Below are 14,278 nucleotides of genomic sequence, written 5' to 3' on the forward strand. Positions count from 1 at the left end.
TATTTTTTTTGCTATTATTACTTTTTTTTGACAGAGAGAGAAAGGGACAGATAGGGACAGGCAGGAAGGGAGAGAGATGAGTAGCATTAATCCTTCATTGCGGCACCTTAGTTGTTCAGTGATTGCATTCTCATATGTGCCTTGACTGGGGGGCTACAGCAGAGTGAGTGACCCCTTGCTCAAGTCAGTGACTTTGGGCTTCAAGCCAGTGACTTTGGGCTTCAAGCCAGCGACCTTTGGACTCAAGCCAATGACCCCACACTCAAGCTGGTGAGCCCACGTTCAAGCTGATGACCTCAGGGTTTCAAACCTGGGTCCTCTGTGTTCCAGTCTGACGCTCTATCCACTGCACCACCGCCTGGTCAGGCAGTCGTTGAGTGTTATTTATTAAGTGACTATTAAGAATGAAGGAGGCAGAGCAGTCGCAGTGACGAAGAGAAACCAGTGTCCTCCTGTCAGGTGCCCCAAGTCCTGGGGATATTTGCTTCTTGGTGACTTGTAATCCTGAGTCCCTTCTGGATGGGTCCAGGGGAGGAACCTGCCACTGTCCCTGGATGCCTGCAGCCTGTTCTGTCCTGAGCTTCCATCCTAAGTAGGCGGGGTTGTTTGATGCTTATGGGCAAGACCATTGGCCATGGCTGGTCCACTGGGTGTGAGAGTAGTTTCTAATTCAGCCCCTGCAAACGTGGTGTGGAAGACAGTGGAAAACATTGGTTGCCATGGGGATCAAACCATGTTCAATGTTTCCAAAACCCAGAAGGCCTTGACTACCTACCAGGGAGGCCGAATGGAACACCCACGTTTATACTGGGTAGGATTGTGTCACCAAGCAGGACAGGGCTCTGGAGCGCTGCTGGACATGTTCACAAGTTACTGATTAAGCATCCAGAAACAATGTGAGAGCACTGCTTAATAAGTAGCTTTGAGGCAGAATGGTTGAGACGCCTGTGAGATGCTGGGTTCCACTGCGCTTTGGGATGGAATGAAGTCTTTCAAAACACTGAGTCTGTGTGGAGGCAAGCACCAAAGTGGGCTGGCAATCTCCAAAAGAGAGGGCATCTCAAAGTTTCCTTCTGGCTAGTGCATTGGCAGCGGGTCGAGCTGGTTCCTCCAGAGGGTTCCACGTGATTGTGCCGGAGGTCCCGGCTGACCGCAGCCCCATCCCCGCGCCAGGTGGCTGCATGACCTGGACGAGCTGATGCACCGGCGTGTAAAGCTGCTGGGGGACTGCCTGCTCTGCGCGGCCTTCCTGAGCTACGAGGGCGCCTTCACATGGGACTTCCGCGACGAGATGGTCTACCAGGTCTGGCAGAAGGACATCCAGGAGCGCGCCATCCCCCTGAGCCAGCCTTTTCGGCTGGAAAGCCTGCTCACCGATGACGTGGAGATCAGCAGGTGGGGCGACCGTCAAGGGGTGCCTCGGGCTGGGGTTCCCCGGGGTTGCCGGCTGGGGCGTAGCACAGGCGTGCTCGCTGAGGGTCCAGCTCTGGGCTCGGAGGAGGGTTGAGCAGCCTCAGGATTGGTGGACTGTTCTGGAAGGCTGACCCTCCTCCCCTTCATCTTTGGTTCACAACTGGGCGAGGAGAATGGATTTTCCTGTCGCTGTCCCTCCCAGGTGGGGCTCCCAGGGGCTGCCCCCCGATGAGCTTTCCCTGCAGAACGGCATCCTCACCACGCGTGCCAGCCGCTTCCCCCTCTGCATCGATCCCCAGCAGCAGGCGCTCAACTGGATAAAGAGAAAGGAAGAGAGAAACAACCTGCGGGTACGCCGGGCCACCCTCGGTGCCCTCTGCCCTCCCTGCCCCTCCTCAGGCGCAGCCGGCTCCCCGCCCCCCGCCCTGGCATTCCCTGGCTTCCAGCAATGCCCGGTTGGTGGGAACACTGCCACCCTGCCGCGTCTCGAGGGCAGGAGGAAACCCCTGGCTTTCACTGCTTTTGATCTGCGCGTTGTCCCCCAGGCTGTGAGCAGGTCGAGGGTGAAGGTCCCCCCATGGTACAGGCTTGTGGCCTTAGGTGCTCCGTCACTTCATTTTGTGGAAGGGAGGAGGAAGGGTGTAAGATACGGGTCATATAACATACAATTTGCCTGTTTATCACACAGTTTAGTGGTTTGTAGTGTATTTAGGGAATCAGTTTTTATCACCCCAAAAGGAGTGCTGTATCCTTTACCCATCGTCATCGTTCCCCTAATTCTTCCATCCCCCACCCCCCAGCCTCTGGCAGTCACTAATTTACTTCCTGTCTCTGTGGAGTTGCCTGTTGTAGACATTTCGTGTGAGTGGGCTCACACGCCATGTGTCTGGCTTCTCTCACTCAGCGTCATGCTCTCAGGGCTCGTCCACATTGGAGCAGGTGTCGGTGCCTTGTTTGTTTTCATGGCTGGATCGTATTCCGTTGTGTGGGTGGACCATGGTTATCGTCACCAGCTGATGAGCATGTGGTCTGTTTCCACTTTTTGGCTACTGTGAATAGTGATGCGAAGGACATTCATGTACACTTTGTGTATGTGTTTGTGCGCACGTGCGCGTATAATTTCCTATTTTCTTGGGTGAAATTGCTGGGGCCTAATCACTTTGCTGAAATAACCAATTCATGATTTTGAGTTTTACTGTTTCCTTATTTGTTCTGGTCCTTGCTCCCGGTTGCGTGCATGCTGTTGTGGGGAGCCTGCTTGCGTTCCAGGGTTGGGGGAGTGTCTGCCTTTACGATTCACGGAGAGCTACAGAGAGGGTCAAGGGTTGTGAATGCAGTGATGTTTCTCGGTGTCCCTCTCCCCTCTGCCTGCCGGAGTGCTGAAGTCGCCAGCCCCTCCTAGCCCCCTTCCCACTCCTCCTCCCGTCCTCCCCGTTGGAGAGGGAGGAGGTCATTCCTGGGCCAGAGGCTGAGTCGTTGCCGGTGCCGTTGAGGAGAGCGGGCTGCACTGGAGGAAGCGTCTGGTCAGCTGCTCTGAGGGAAGAGATGTGCCAGCAGTCATGGGGCCCCAGGAAGTGAATAAAAGGAAAGAGGGTTAAAACACACCTTTTTGTGGGCTCTGTGTGTGGATGCCTTTTGTGGTCCTGTGAGAGATGTGACGTGATTCCCTCATGACGACCCCCAGCTGCTGGAGTATGCTTTTTGATCAAGAGGCTGAGCCTGGACTTTGCGGACTTCTGGGTTTATATGGGTCACCCGCCTCGCTTCTCTCCTGTTCCCTTCCCCCGCCTCTCTCTGACATGGCCACTCCCCTCCTCCTCCCCTTACATCTGCCTCCCCTGCCCTCCAGGTCGCGTCCTTTAGTGACCCCGACTTCCTCAAGCAGCTGGAGATGTCCATCAAGTATGGGACGCCCTTCCTGTTCCACGACGTGGACGAGTACATCGACCCCATTATCGACAACGTCCTGGAGAAGAACATTCGGGTCTCCCAGGGCCGGCAGGTCATCATCCTGGGGGACAAGGAAGTGGACTACGACCCCAACTTCAGGCTCTATCTCAACACCAAGCTGGCCAACCCCCGGTACTCCCCGTCCGTGTTCGGGAAAGCCATGGTGATCAACTACACCGGTGAGGGGCCACAGAAGTCTGCGGCCAGGGCTTTCACAGGGCGTCCTTACATGCAGTGACCCCCGAGCATTCTCCCAGTCACATCTCAACTGGTCAGATCTTAGTGACAAAGCGACACCCTGGGAGGCAGTGAGCTCCGAGTCCTGAGGTGGCTGAGTCTCGACCAGGGGCTCCGACAGTCACACTCAGAGGGAGGGCAGGAGGGAGTTCTGTGTTTGTGTGCAAGCTGCTGCATGACTTAATTCTGTTGGGGATGAAATGCCATTTCCCGAGTTTTCTGGGGTCGTCATGCAGTGGGTCGGTCAGGTTTGGGGACCTTTCCGCCGAGTTCTCCAGGATTGAAGCCCTGGGTGGTGTTTGGTGCACCCTCCCTCTGTCCGCACTACTCGGGGGAGCAGGCTCTCCGCTTCGTTCTGCCATTTTTCAGCTTTGGCTTCAGAGCGATCTTGGCAGGAGCGTGAGTCCGCATGTCCCTGAAATGCTGGCTCGGACCCACCCTCAGCTCGCCCCAGACGCAGCTCTGTTGGCAGGAGGACATGGTGACCAGCTTGTCAGGGGGACACAGCAGTGAAGGTTGCCCCCTGTCCCCCACAGTCACACTCAAGGGCCTGGAGGACCAGCTGCTGAGCGTGCTGATGGCCTTTGAGAGGCGCGAGCTGGAGGAGCAACGGGAGCACCTTATCCAGGAGACGAGCGAGAACAAGAACCTGCTGAAGGATCTGGAGGACTCGCTCCTCCGCGAACTGGCCACCTCCACAGGGAACATGCTGGACAACGTGGAGCTGGTGCACACCCTGGAGGAGACCAAGTCTAAAGCCACAGAGGTATCAGTCAGTGGCACAGGAGTCGCTCAGAGCTGGGGCCAGTCCCCTCACCGGCTCAAGGAGAAAATTGGACTCCATGATCATCGCACCTGCTCATGGTCCTGGGTCTTAGAATCGGAGGGTCTGGGGCGCGCTCATCAGACTTCAAGCTTACCGGATGAGAAAGAGCCACCTCTGTTGGGGTGCACTGTGGGGAGGTGTATCTTAAAGGTGTTCCCAGGGCCCCTTGTGCTTTAGATCAGCCTTTTTCAAAAGAGAATAATGGAAAATCCAAACCTATTTGGCTTAAAAGGGAATTTACGAGTTTAGGAAAAAGAAAGATTCATGATGGCTTCAGGTCGGGCTGGATCCAGGACTCCAGGCATATCATCGAGACTTGATTTCATTCCGTTTCTGGGCTGGGCTTCACTCTCTGCCTTCCTATGGAGCCAAACTCCCGTAGAGGTCTCAATATGGGTCTGGCCTCTTGTCGTTTCCAGTTCGAGTTCAAAGGGAAGAGTGAGAACATTTACCCGTCCCTATCACGAAAGTCCTGAAAGTCATTTAAGTCACAGACCTACCCCAAACCAACCTCATGGCCTGAGGATGTATTGTGTGATCAGTTGGGCCTCAGTCACATGCTTCTCTCCTGGAGTTGGGGTATAGCCCTACATATGGGATGAGATGGGGAAGTTGTGAATATCCAAGTAAAATTCAGGAACTGTTATTAGAGGAAGGTGGGGGGACAGCAGAATCCAGCCACTGACGTCCACTACGTGCTGTGAGAAGGCAGGTGCCCTTCTAGGCCCGTGAGCATCACATGGGTGTTTTTGCTGTCCCCTCCCACTCCTGCCCTTTGCCTTCTTACTTTCTCACCCATTCTGCAGTCCCTTTGGTTATGGGTGTAGCGTTCCCCTGGCAACGCATGTCTTTTCTTCAGGTGTCAGACAAGCTCAAGCTGGCGGAGAAGACAGCCTTGGACATTGACAGGCTGCGGGACGGCTACCGGCCCGCCGCACGGCGCGGGGCCATCCTGTTCTTTGTGCTGTCCGAAATGGCCCTGGTGACCGCCATGTACCAGTACTCCCTGACTGCCTTCCTCGAGGTCTTCGGGTTGTCGCTCAAGAAGTCACTGCCTGACTCCATTCTCATGAAGCGCTTAAGGAACATAATGGACACGCTGACCTTCAACATCTATAACTATGGTTGCACAGGTGAACCCATCTTTGCACTGATGAGGACAGACCTGCTTTTATAAAATAATATTTTAGGCCCTGGCCAGTTGGCTCAGTGATAGAACATCTGCCCAGTGTGTGGAAGTCCTAGGTTCGATTCCTGGTCAGGGCACACAAGAGAAGTGCCCATCTGCTTCTCCACCCTTCCTCCTCTCCTTTCTCTCTCTCTCTTCCCCTCCCGCAGCCAAGGCTCCATTGAAGCAAGTTGGCCCTGGGCACTAAGGATAGCTCCATGGCCTCCACCTCAGGTGCTAAGGAGAGCTAGGTTGCTGAACAATGGAGCAATGGCCCAGATGGGCAGAGCATTGCCCCCTAGTGGGCTTTCCAGGTGGATCCTGGTCAGGGCACATGTGGGAGTCTGTCTCTGACTCCCCTCCTCTTAATAAAAATAAATAAATAAATAACATTTTATTAGAGTATAGACGTATATATTGGGCATGATGTGTAAATTGAAGCCATATTTTCTGTGCCCAGATAACCACGGACTTCAGACTCAATGAGGGCTACATGTAGCCATGCAGGCTAGGCGTTTCGTTACATTGTCATGTAAGCACATTGTGCATAAGAAACTCAGTTTTAAAAATGATTTTGTAAAATCAGTATCTCTCTGTTGTTTTTCTTCAGGGTTGTTTGAGAGGCACAAGTTGCTCTTTTCTTTTAATATGACGATCAAGATAGAACAAGCAGAAGGGAGAGTGCCCCAGGAGGAGTTAGATTTCTTTCTGAAAGGTACTGAAACCGCCTCGCTTCATGCACACACATACAGATTTGTTCATGAAAACAGACAAGCACAGTAGAAACCCTCCTAGAACTCGGCTGCCAATTGCGCTTGTTATTAAATGTTCCAGGCAGCCATTCTGGCCTCAGAAGTAGCTCTGGTTTGGCAGAAGGCTGCCCCGAGGCTGGAAGGCACGCCGAGGGGTTGGTGGGAGTCACAGGCGGTGACATAGGCAGGCTGTGCCGCCGCTTCTTCCCGAGGATTCTTCCCCAACGTGAGAGAAGTCTGAGTGCGGGCTGGCCGCTCCCCTGGGTCCGCCAGTGCCGGCCGCTGATGCTCCTTCTCCTGTTGTGATCAGGAAACATTTCCCTGGAGAAAAGCAAACGGAAGAAGCCCTGTACGTGGCTGTCCGACCAAGGTTGGGAAGACATCATGCTTTTATCAGAGATGTTCTCAGAGCACTTTGGGAGCCTCCCTGGTGATGTGGAGAAGCACTTGACCGTCTGGCAGGAGGTGAGTCACAGTCTCCTCCTCCTCCCCCGACCACATGTCTGGTCTTTATGCTTCAACTGTATCCTGGCTCCTTGTGAGTGCAAAGACGCTGCTCTGAGTGACCCTTGCAGGGGGGAGGCACTGCCCTCTGGTCCCTGGCTGGATCTACTTTATGTAGTTCAGCTAGCTTTGTGGAAAAAACATCCGTCCATCCATTCATCTATCCATTCACCCATCTGTCCGTTTGCCCTTCTACCCACCTACTCATCCACTCAGCATCCACCCGTCCACCCATCCACCTGTCCACCATCACCTGTCCACCCATTCATCCACTCATCTACCCACCCACCCATCCACCCAGCATCCACCCAGAATTCACCCATCCATCCAGCATCCAAGAACTACTTATTGGGCACCTAGCATAGGCCCTGTCCCTTGATGGGCACTGGGACTCAACAGCGACTGTCTCAGACCTTCCCTTCCTGCAGTGCATAGCTGTGGGGGTAGGAAAGGACAGCTCTGACTGAAAGTGGCCTTGCTGTTCATACTTCTGTAGGTTTCATTCCTTTGCAGTGGCTTTCGGGACCTTCCCATGGAAATGGGGGCCTAGCTCATTGCACAGTCAGTGCCACCGCGCACGTTCTCTGCTCTTTTTAGTGGTACGACCTGGACTCGCTGGAGCAGTTTCCGTTCCCCCTGGGTTATGACCGCAACATCAGCCACTTCCAGAAGCTGCTGATTCTGCGCTGTTTCCGTGTAGACCGGGTCTACCGGGCTGTGACCAACTACGTGACCACAGTGATGGGAGAGAAGTAAGTGCAGTGCTCGTGGGTGCTGGGCCCTTTCTGCAGGGGCAGCGGAGGCCAGCGGGGGGCAGCAGGGGCCAGCGCTGGAGAGGACTGCCCCAGCCCTGTCTTTGTCATTCAGTGGCCGCTCTAGAACAGTGCTATTCTGGAGAAATATGGTGTGAGAGATGTGTGATGTCATTAGAAAAGAAGCGAGTGGCATTAATTTAAATAACACAGTATTTAACTGAATTTATTAAAATATTCCAACGTGGAATCAGTTGAGATATTTTACATACATTTTTGGTGTTAAGGATTTAAAATTCTGTGTGAAAATCACACTCAGTGCTCACCTCCATTTGGACTAGCCACACTTCAAGTGCTCAAGGGCCACGTGTGCCTAATGGCTGCCGTGTGGGACACTGTCGCACTGGAACCGAGCGCGGGCCAGACGGATACATTGAGGTTGCCCACTCAACTACAACCTCGTGGCCAATGGGACAGAAATGAGCACAGGAAGCTGGGAGGGGACTGTGACAAACGAGAGGAGGCGTCGAGTCCTGATTGGCTGCCCCTTGACTCCTGCTGACTGATACCAGGTGGTGGTAGGGACCCGGATCCTCTGACTCTGCAAAAGAAGCTAGGCATTTAGATTTCTCCTAATTCTTATGTGTTGGCACTAAGTTATAAAAATCTTAAGTCGTGAGTCATCCAGACATACCTGTGGAGCTGCTGTCACTGTGGAACCTCTGGGTTTTGTGCCCAGGAGATGTCCACCTGGGAGGCTGGCCGAGAGGCCCCCTGTCAGGAGTCACTCGGAGTCACCCAGCTCAGTCCAGATTTTCCGGGGCCCACACGGCTGTTCCGCGCAGTGCTGGGGAGGGTCCCATCACTGGGAGTCTGCTGCACAGTGTGTGCACCGTGCACAGAAACCGGTCCTGAAGCTAGGCATACTGTGCAGAGAGCTCTAGCAGAGGGGCAGTCCCAGGGTGAGGGGCGCGGGGACAGCGTGCTGGTCAGATGCGCTGGCCTCCCGGAGCCCTGCCTATGGAGTGCACCCCTCCCCCAGGTACGTGCAGCCCCCGATGGTCAGCTTTGAAGCCATCTTCGAGCAGAGCACGCCTAGCTCGCCCATCGTGTTCATCCTGAGCCCCGGCTCAGACCCTGCCAGCGACCTGATGAAACTAGCCGAGCGCTCTGGGTTTGGGGGAAACCGCCTCAAGTTCCTGGCTATGGGTCAAGGCCAAGAAAAGGTAATTTGTTGTTGGAAGGAGCAGCTCTAAATTTGGGTGAGGTCCCCGGCCTCTGTTAGGAGGGAGCTCACGGCTGACGTTAGGGCCACGCCACGCGTGAGCTCAAGGCACGTGTGGTATACAGAGCAGTGAGCGCACGCTAGCGCAGTGACAGTGTGAAGAGCAGTATGGTTGGTCCAGTAGTCTGTGGTTCTGTGCATGGTCAGCACCGGCTGTGCGGTGTGTGGTCAGCACGCCCCTCTTCTCAAAGTCCTTTTACGCATGCCCACCCCGTCCCGCCCCTGCAACACCCTGTGTGGATCAGGGTCGTCCTTGCCCCAGGGGCAAGGCCAAGGAAGCGGTCAGGGAGCAGTCGCAACTGTGACAGAAGTTGGAGCTCTCAGGGCCAGGCGAGGCCGTTGAGGGAGGCCAAGAATGTCCCTGTCTTCCAGACTGTGACCAGCCCAGCACACACAGGTGGCCCTGGAGGAATTCTAAGATGGTTCCTTTGGAGGCTCTCTCTGTCGCTCCTGGGTCTCGGGCTTCTGCTGGAGTGGCCATTGCGGGAAAGCGCGGGCCGGGGCTCAGGGACACCAACCCTCCCTTTTCTCCCATCTGTGCAGCTGGCTCTGCAGCTGCTGGAGACAGCGGTGGCTCGCGGGCAGTGGCTGATGTTGCAGAACTGCCACCTCCTGGTCAAGTGGCTGAAGGACCTGGAGAAGTCCCTGGAGAGGATCACTAAGCCCCACCCAGACTTCCGCCTGTGGCTCACCACAGACCCCACCGAGGGCTTTCCCATTGGGATTCTGCAGAAGTCCTTGAAGGTCTGGGTTCCTGACCAACACCCACAGACCCAGAGCCCAGTTCCTCAGCTCACTGCCATTTGCTGTGTGTGTGTGTGTGTGTGTGTGTGCACACATGTGCGTGTTTAGCAGTAAACCCAGGATGTGGTTGGAACCTCTCAGACACCCCTTCCCAGTTCCACCCCTCCCTCTCTCCTCAGAGGAGCACTATCTCGACCTGGGCAAAAGGTAGCGGGTGGCAGGTCTTGACCACTCTGCATGCACCCAGAACAAAGCCCAGGCTAGAGTGCGTGGACAGCACATTTATCGTCTATCTTTTCATTTCTAACCACAGCACAGGCCTGCTCCCAGCCCACAGTTTTCCAGCGGTTTCTGCAGAAGTTGCGAATAGTTTACCAATTCTCACTGCCCTGTTTGACCTCCTCTCCAGAGAAGTGTTGGGAGGGGTATTGTCATCTGTCTCTGGGGCAGGTAGAGGGAAAACATAACCCCTTTCATCCTGGTTCAGAAAGAAGTTCTTCTCCGGGTCATCCTCTGAGCCCAGGGCATAGCTCCTGAGAATAACGTCCAGTTCCTTAGGTTCCGCTGGCCCCTTAGCAAGGAGAGGCTGTTGCTCCTTGGGGGAAGGACAGCAGGCCACGCAGAGACGGAGGAGGAGCCAGGAAGTCTCCACGTCACACTCTTCAGAGCTGCGTGCAGGTCCATGGTTTCTGTCACCACCTCTCCTCCTCTGACAGGTTGTCACGGAGCCACCCAATGGGCTGAAGCTCAACATGAGAGCAACATACTTCAAGATCTCTCATGAAATGCTGGAGCAATGCCCTCACCCTGCGTTCAAGTCCCTGGTCTACGTGCTGGCGTTTTTCCATGCTGTGGTGCTGGAGCGGAGAAAGTTTGGGAAGATTGGGTGGAACGTGAACTACGACTTCAACGAGTCTGACTTCCAGGTGGGCGTGTGGCCACGGCTCCAGCCCAAGAAGCGTCCTCCCTGCCGTTCTTCTAAGAGAGCGATGGCAGGGTCGTTCCTGCCCCAGCCTCGGGAGAGCCCGGATGTGCACGGCCTGGTGGGTGCAAGCAGAACCAACCCTGCCCCTCCTCCTTTAAGGTCTGCATGGAAATTCTGAACACATACTTAACAAAAGCCTTCCAGCAGCACGACCCTCGCATCCCGTGGAGCAGCCTGAAGTACCTGATTGGAGAGGTAGGCGTGTCCCGGGGACCCTCTGCAGGCGGTGGTCAGGTGTCCTCGGAAGTGATCTCAGAGTCCGGGAGACACCCTCCTTGCCCGGCTCTCTGGTCTCTGTGAACAACTGCTGGCTCATCACCCAGCTGTCTTCGTTTTGAGTGAGCTCCATGTGCACAGAGCTTCTGGGTGCATCGCCACATCTGAGGCACGTCACGGGCCTGGCTCCCGCTCGGTGGATGTGAGTGTCCACTCTGCAGGACTTTATACAGGGCTCGTGGGAGAGCTTCCCCGGTGGCCTGCACGTGGCTCAGACAGTGACATCACTGTTCCAAAGACAAAAGCGGCTGCTGGCTTCTTTGGTTGTTTCGTTTTGCTCGTTTCTTCAAAATGAAACCAGGTGGCTCTCACTCCCTGTAACTGCAGGTCATGTATGGAGGACGGGCCATCGACAGCTTTGATCGGCGAATCCTGACCATCTACATGGACGAGTACCTGGGGGACTTCATCTTCGACACTTTCCAGCCCTTCCACTTCTTCCACAATGAGGAAGTGGACTACAAAATCCCCGCTGGCGACGTCAAGGAGAGATTTGTTGGTGAGATTCCTCAGGCGTCAGAAAGGACTTGAAAGGTTTTTTCTAAGGGAGCCCCCCCCCTACAGTGGTTCTGCTTTCTGTGGTGGGCTTGCTGGCTCGTCTGTCCCATCCACTGGGGGCTCCTTGGCTGGTGGGGTGTGCTTTCTAGACCCTTAGGGGGCCTGTCGTGCCGTTTGTCCCGTCTCGGAGCTGACAGAGGTAGTTTGGGTTTCCTGTCTCGGAACGCTGGCACATGCATCTGGTTCTGGCAGGAGGGATGGAGTGGACTGTGGGGCTCACTGAACCATTTTCATAAAAGATAAACGCAGAGCTGGACCGGGCGTGCCAGCGTAAAGCTTTTCTTTGAAGACCTGTCGCTAGGCGGTGGAACTTAGTCATGTGCCTGGGGACATTAAGGCTGTGGGCCCCCTGAAATTGAAGGCAGCGTGCCATGTGACCTGTCTGTTGCCTGTGATTGTAGAAGCCATCGAGGCCCTCCCACTGACCAACACACCCGAGGTGTTTGGTCTTCACCCCAACGCTGAGATTGGGTATTACACTCAGGCCGCCCGAAGCATGTGGGGTCACCTGCTGGAGCTGCAGCCGCAGACAGGTAAAGTCCCCTGGGGAGGGGGAGTTTCGGTCCGAAGGGCGCTGGTACGAGGCGCTGCTGTTGGTGCCTAGAATTTCCACTTTGCTGATGCCCCTCTGAGAACCAGAGGGCGGAGGCTGCCCGAGCCCCACACCCCGATGCCTTGCTCTCCCTCACGAACATCCTGGTTCTAGGGGAATCGAGCACTGGCATCAGCCGAGACGATTACATTGGTCAGGTGGCCAAGGACATAGAGAACAAGATGCCCAAGGTCTTCGACTTGGACCAGGTCAGGAAGCACCTGGGCCTGACCATCTCCCCCACCTCGGTGGTGCTGCTGCAGGAGCTGGAGCGTTTCAACAGGCTCGTCACCCGTATGTCCCGGTCCCTGGCTGAACTGGAGAGGGTGAGCATGTCTCTGGTGGGCAGGTGCCCGCCTCCCCACGGAGCTGGGTTTCCTGACAGCCTGGGTTGCCCACTCTCTGCTCTGTCCACAGGCCTTGGCGGGAGAAGTTGGGATGAGCAGCGAGTTAGATGACGTCGCCAGGTCTCTGTTTATCGGGCAGATCCCTTACATCTGGAGGAAGCTCGCCCCCGAGACCCTAAAGTCCCTTGGAAACTGGATACTCTACTTCCTGAAGCGGTTCAGCCAGTACACATCGTGGGTAAGGGAGAGGCTGCTGGCTGGCAGTGTAGCCTGGACCCCCGTGACCAGCACCCAACCCCCTTTCCTCCCCCCTCCCCCCAGTGCTGCCCTCTGTTAGCGGTAGAGATGGTGCTCTAGAAAGGGTCTCTGACTCTCCAAGCTTATTGATGTTTTCTTTGCCTTTTCTTTTTTTTTGTTTCAAAGACTTTGAGGCATGCTTCGCACAGCTTGCTCTACTCATCTGAGAGTCTGTTCCATCGAAGTACCTCTAGACCCACCTCATTCTTTTTGGGGTACTCCATTCCACAGGAACCCCATGTCCTTTCCACTGGTGGCCCTGTGGGTGGTTAGCACTGGGTTCTCCTCCTCTCCTTTTCCAGCACAGATGACAGCCCGGCGCTCACGTCTCTGGGCACTCACACGTGCGTGCTCTGTGGGAAACTGTCTACAGTGGACGAGCTGGATCAGTGTGTGCACTCTAAATTCGTTTTTGGTTTTTTTTCCTAGCGAGAAAGAGAGAGGGAGAGAAAGACACAGACAGGAAGGGAGAGAGATGAGAAGCATCCACTCATAGTCATAGAAATCATGTTTTTAATCATTTTTGTTCTTTTTTTCTTATAGACCCTTGAACATTTCATGTAATACTGGTTTGGAGGTGGTGAACGCCTTTAACTTTTTCTTGTCTGGGAGGCTCTCTGTCTGGTCTTCTATTCTAAATGACAGCTTTGCTGGGTAGAATAGTGTTGGTTGTAGGTTTTTGCTTTTCATCACTTTGAGTATTTCTTGCCGTTCCCTTCTGGCCTGCAAAATTTCTGCTGACAAATCAGCCGACAGTCTTATGGGAGCTTCCTTTTAATGGCTTTTCTCTTGCCGCGCTTAAGATCTTCTCTCTTTGTCTTTAACCTTTTGCATTTTAACTATGGTGTGCCTTGTTGTGGGCCTTTTTGGGTTCATCTTGTTTGTGACTCTCTGTGCTTCTTGGATTTGTGTGTCTGTTTCCCTCACCAGGCGAGGGTAGTTTTCTGTCATTAGTTTTCTGTCTTCTCTCCTTCCTTCCCTCCCTCCCTTTCTTTTTTTTATTATTTAGGGAGAGATGGGGAGGCAGAGACAGACTCCTGCATGCACCCCAACCAGGATCCACCTGGCAAGTCTCCTAAGGGCGATGCTCTGCCCATCTGGGGCTACTGCTCCAATGCTTGGCAATGAGCTATTTTATTGTACCTGAGGTAAGGCCACAGAGCCACCCTCAGCACGTGGGGCAAACCTGCTCAAACCAAGTCATAGCTGTGGGAGGGGAAGAGAGAGAAGAAAGAGAGAAAGGGAAGGGTGGAGAAGCAGATGGGCGCTTCTTCTGTGTGCCCTGACCAGGAACTGAACCTGGGACTTCCACATGCTGGGCCAATGCTCTGCTGCTGAGCCGACCAGACAGGCCTCGTCATTAGTTTTTCAAATAGGTTTTCGATTTCTTGCCCTCTTTTCTCCTCCTTCTGGCACCCCACAATGTGACTGTCTGTGCGCTTGAAGTTGTCCCAGAGGCTCCTCTTATTTTAATTTTTTGATTCTTTTTCCTTTTTGGTGTTCTGATTGGATGTTTCCTGCTTCCTTATCTTCCAAATTGCTGATTTCTCAGTATCATCTACTGTACTCTTGATTCCCTGTAAATTCTTCAT

General features: G+C 54.4%; 1 protein-coding gene across 1 annotated transcript in view; it reads left to right on the plus strand.

Moving 5' to 3' along the window:
* The window catches only part of DNAH10 (dynein axonemal heavy chain 10), a 135,871-nt gene that overhangs the window by 118,765 nt on the left and 2,828 nt on the right, over window positions 1-14,278 (plus strand). Inside the window, exons 61-76 of the mRNA XM_066260762.1 lie at window positions 1,174-1,395; window positions 1,616-1,763; window positions 3,263-3,542; window positions 4,137-4,366; window positions 5,286-5,559; window positions 6,205-6,309; window positions 6,657-6,811; window positions 7,448-7,602; window positions 8,645-8,828; window positions 9,431-9,631; window positions 10,348-10,557; window positions 10,716-10,811; window positions 11,220-11,391; window positions 11,852-11,983; window positions 12,157-12,368; window positions 12,460-12,627. Coding sequence (XP_066116859.1) covers window positions 1,174-1,395; window positions 1,616-1,763; window positions 3,263-3,542; window positions 4,137-4,366; window positions 5,286-5,559; window positions 6,205-6,309; window positions 6,657-6,811; window positions 7,448-7,602; window positions 8,645-8,828; window positions 9,431-9,631; window positions 10,348-10,557; window positions 10,716-10,811; window positions 11,220-11,391; window positions 11,852-11,983; window positions 12,157-12,368; window positions 12,460-12,627 — 2,944 coding nt within the window. The remainder of the gene's footprint in view (window positions 1-1,173; window positions 1,396-1,615; window positions 1,764-3,262; window positions 3,543-4,136; window positions 4,367-5,285; window positions 5,560-6,204; window positions 6,310-6,656; window positions 6,812-7,447; window positions 7,603-8,644; window positions 8,829-9,430; window positions 9,632-10,347; window positions 10,558-10,715; window positions 10,812-11,219; window positions 11,392-11,851; window positions 11,984-12,156; window positions 12,369-12,459; window positions 12,628-14,278) is intronic.

This window comes from Saccopteryx bilineata, chromosome 2 (assembly GCF_036850765.1).
Source record: "Saccopteryx bilineata isolate mSacBil1 chromosome 2, mSacBil1_pri_phased_curated, whole genome shotgun sequence".
Taxonomy (NCBI): Eukaryota; Metazoa; Chordata; class Mammalia; order Chiroptera; family Emballonuridae; genus Saccopteryx; species Saccopteryx bilineata.